This window comes from Suricata suricatta, chromosome 3 (assembly GCF_006229205.1).
Source record: "Suricata suricatta isolate VVHF042 chromosome 3, meerkat_22Aug2017_6uvM2_HiC, whole genome shotgun sequence".
Lineage (NCBI taxonomy): Eukaryota > Metazoa > Chordata > Mammalia > Carnivora > Herpestidae > Suricata > Suricata suricatta.
The window spans coordinates 135,810,308-135,811,576 of NC_043702.1; the positions used below are offsets into that span (position 1 = coordinate 135,810,308).

Sequence of the window (1,269 nt, forward strand, 5' to 3'; positions counted from 1 at the left end):
TGACCTAAGTCTCAGTGGCTTATTTTAAATTTCATCTCTAAGATTTTCTCCCTTTCCTTCCTCATTCCACAATTTCTCCTTTTCCTTGCCTCCTTCTCCTGCCCTCCAAAAACAAAGAAAATAATCCAAACACACTCAGATGACCTTTCATTACTCTTGCTCCTAGAAGTGGAAGCTAACTGAGGAACTCACACCTAAACGATGTAAAAGAATAAAATGGGAAAACTCACAGTTGCATTTAGACAGCTGCCTTACTAATAGCAAATGCTGTGAAAAATCTACCTTAGAAACATGGGAGGATTCACAGGAAGGAGCCCAATCCCCTGCAACCTGGCCTGGTCATAACACAGCATTGATGATTCAACCCCAAATCTAAATAGACTAGGGGACCGCATGTAAGTTGTAGTCCTCAGAGATCACTAACACAGATCTCAATGGAAACAGGGAAATGATTCTCTCAAATAACAGACAATTAGGGTGAATAAATGATTTAGATGTTCCATGTGTACCTAAGAATTTAACTTCCTTTAAGAAGAAATCAGTTCTTTCATAAAGAGCTCTGAATCCCGTCTCTGGTTAATTCAGAAAAATTCTGAAAAATTCCGGTAAAGTCTGAAAAATTCTCGGAACTTGCGACATGATTTTGTCTTCTGTAACCCTTTATAAGCAGATGCCACTTTTCAGGGCATTTTCAGGTTGGACAGGCAGGACCAGGTGAGAAATACGGCTCCAGAGCCCACTCAATTTATCGGGGTCCATATGTTTGTGGGAGTGGGGTGTGTCAGAGTTGGTGAACTTGACTTGGAGGAAATCTCTCACCTTTTCTTCAATTTCTTTTAGGCCTAGACTGGTTCCAAGTGTCTCCTCCTCCAACAAGACAGTTAGGACTAAGGCTACATCTTTGAAGGCTGCATTTTCATGATCACAATATTTATAGAAGATCAAAGTAGAGCCTGCAGGCAGCGACTCAAAGCGATGTACCACCGCTGCGTTCTGGCCATTCCTGAATCCGTTGCTCAGTTCCCAATCTACCTCTTCTTTGACAACGTCACTATCTTGGGTCGCTTTGTCCGCCCCATCAATCCGGATGGCGCGCACGCTGTGGAAAGAAGAGTAGGCATCAGCAATTTGTTCACTCAGACACTTAAGTGCTTCTTCAGCATCTCGAGCAGCAGTGAGCAGCAAGATAGCGGGCTGAGGCCGAGGCTGGGAGCTATTAAGATGCTTTTCCAGGAATGTAAGGCTCCTTTTCCACAGCTTCTCATCTTG

At 43.4% G+C, this 1,269-nt stretch overlaps 1 protein-coding gene across 1 annotated transcript in view; it reads right to left on the reverse strand.

The window, feature by feature from the left end:
- Positions 1-641: 641 nt before the first annotated feature.
- TOR1AIP1 (torsin 1A interacting protein 1) overlaps positions 642-1,269 on the reverse strand; it is a 37,555-nt gene continuing 36,927 nt past the window's right edge. The window contains exon 13 of the mRNA XM_029933367.1: positions 642-1,265. Coding sequence (XP_029789227.1) covers positions 661-1,265 — 605 coding nt within the window. The 3' untranslated portion in view covers positions 642-660. The remainder of the gene's footprint in view (positions 1,266-1,269) is intronic.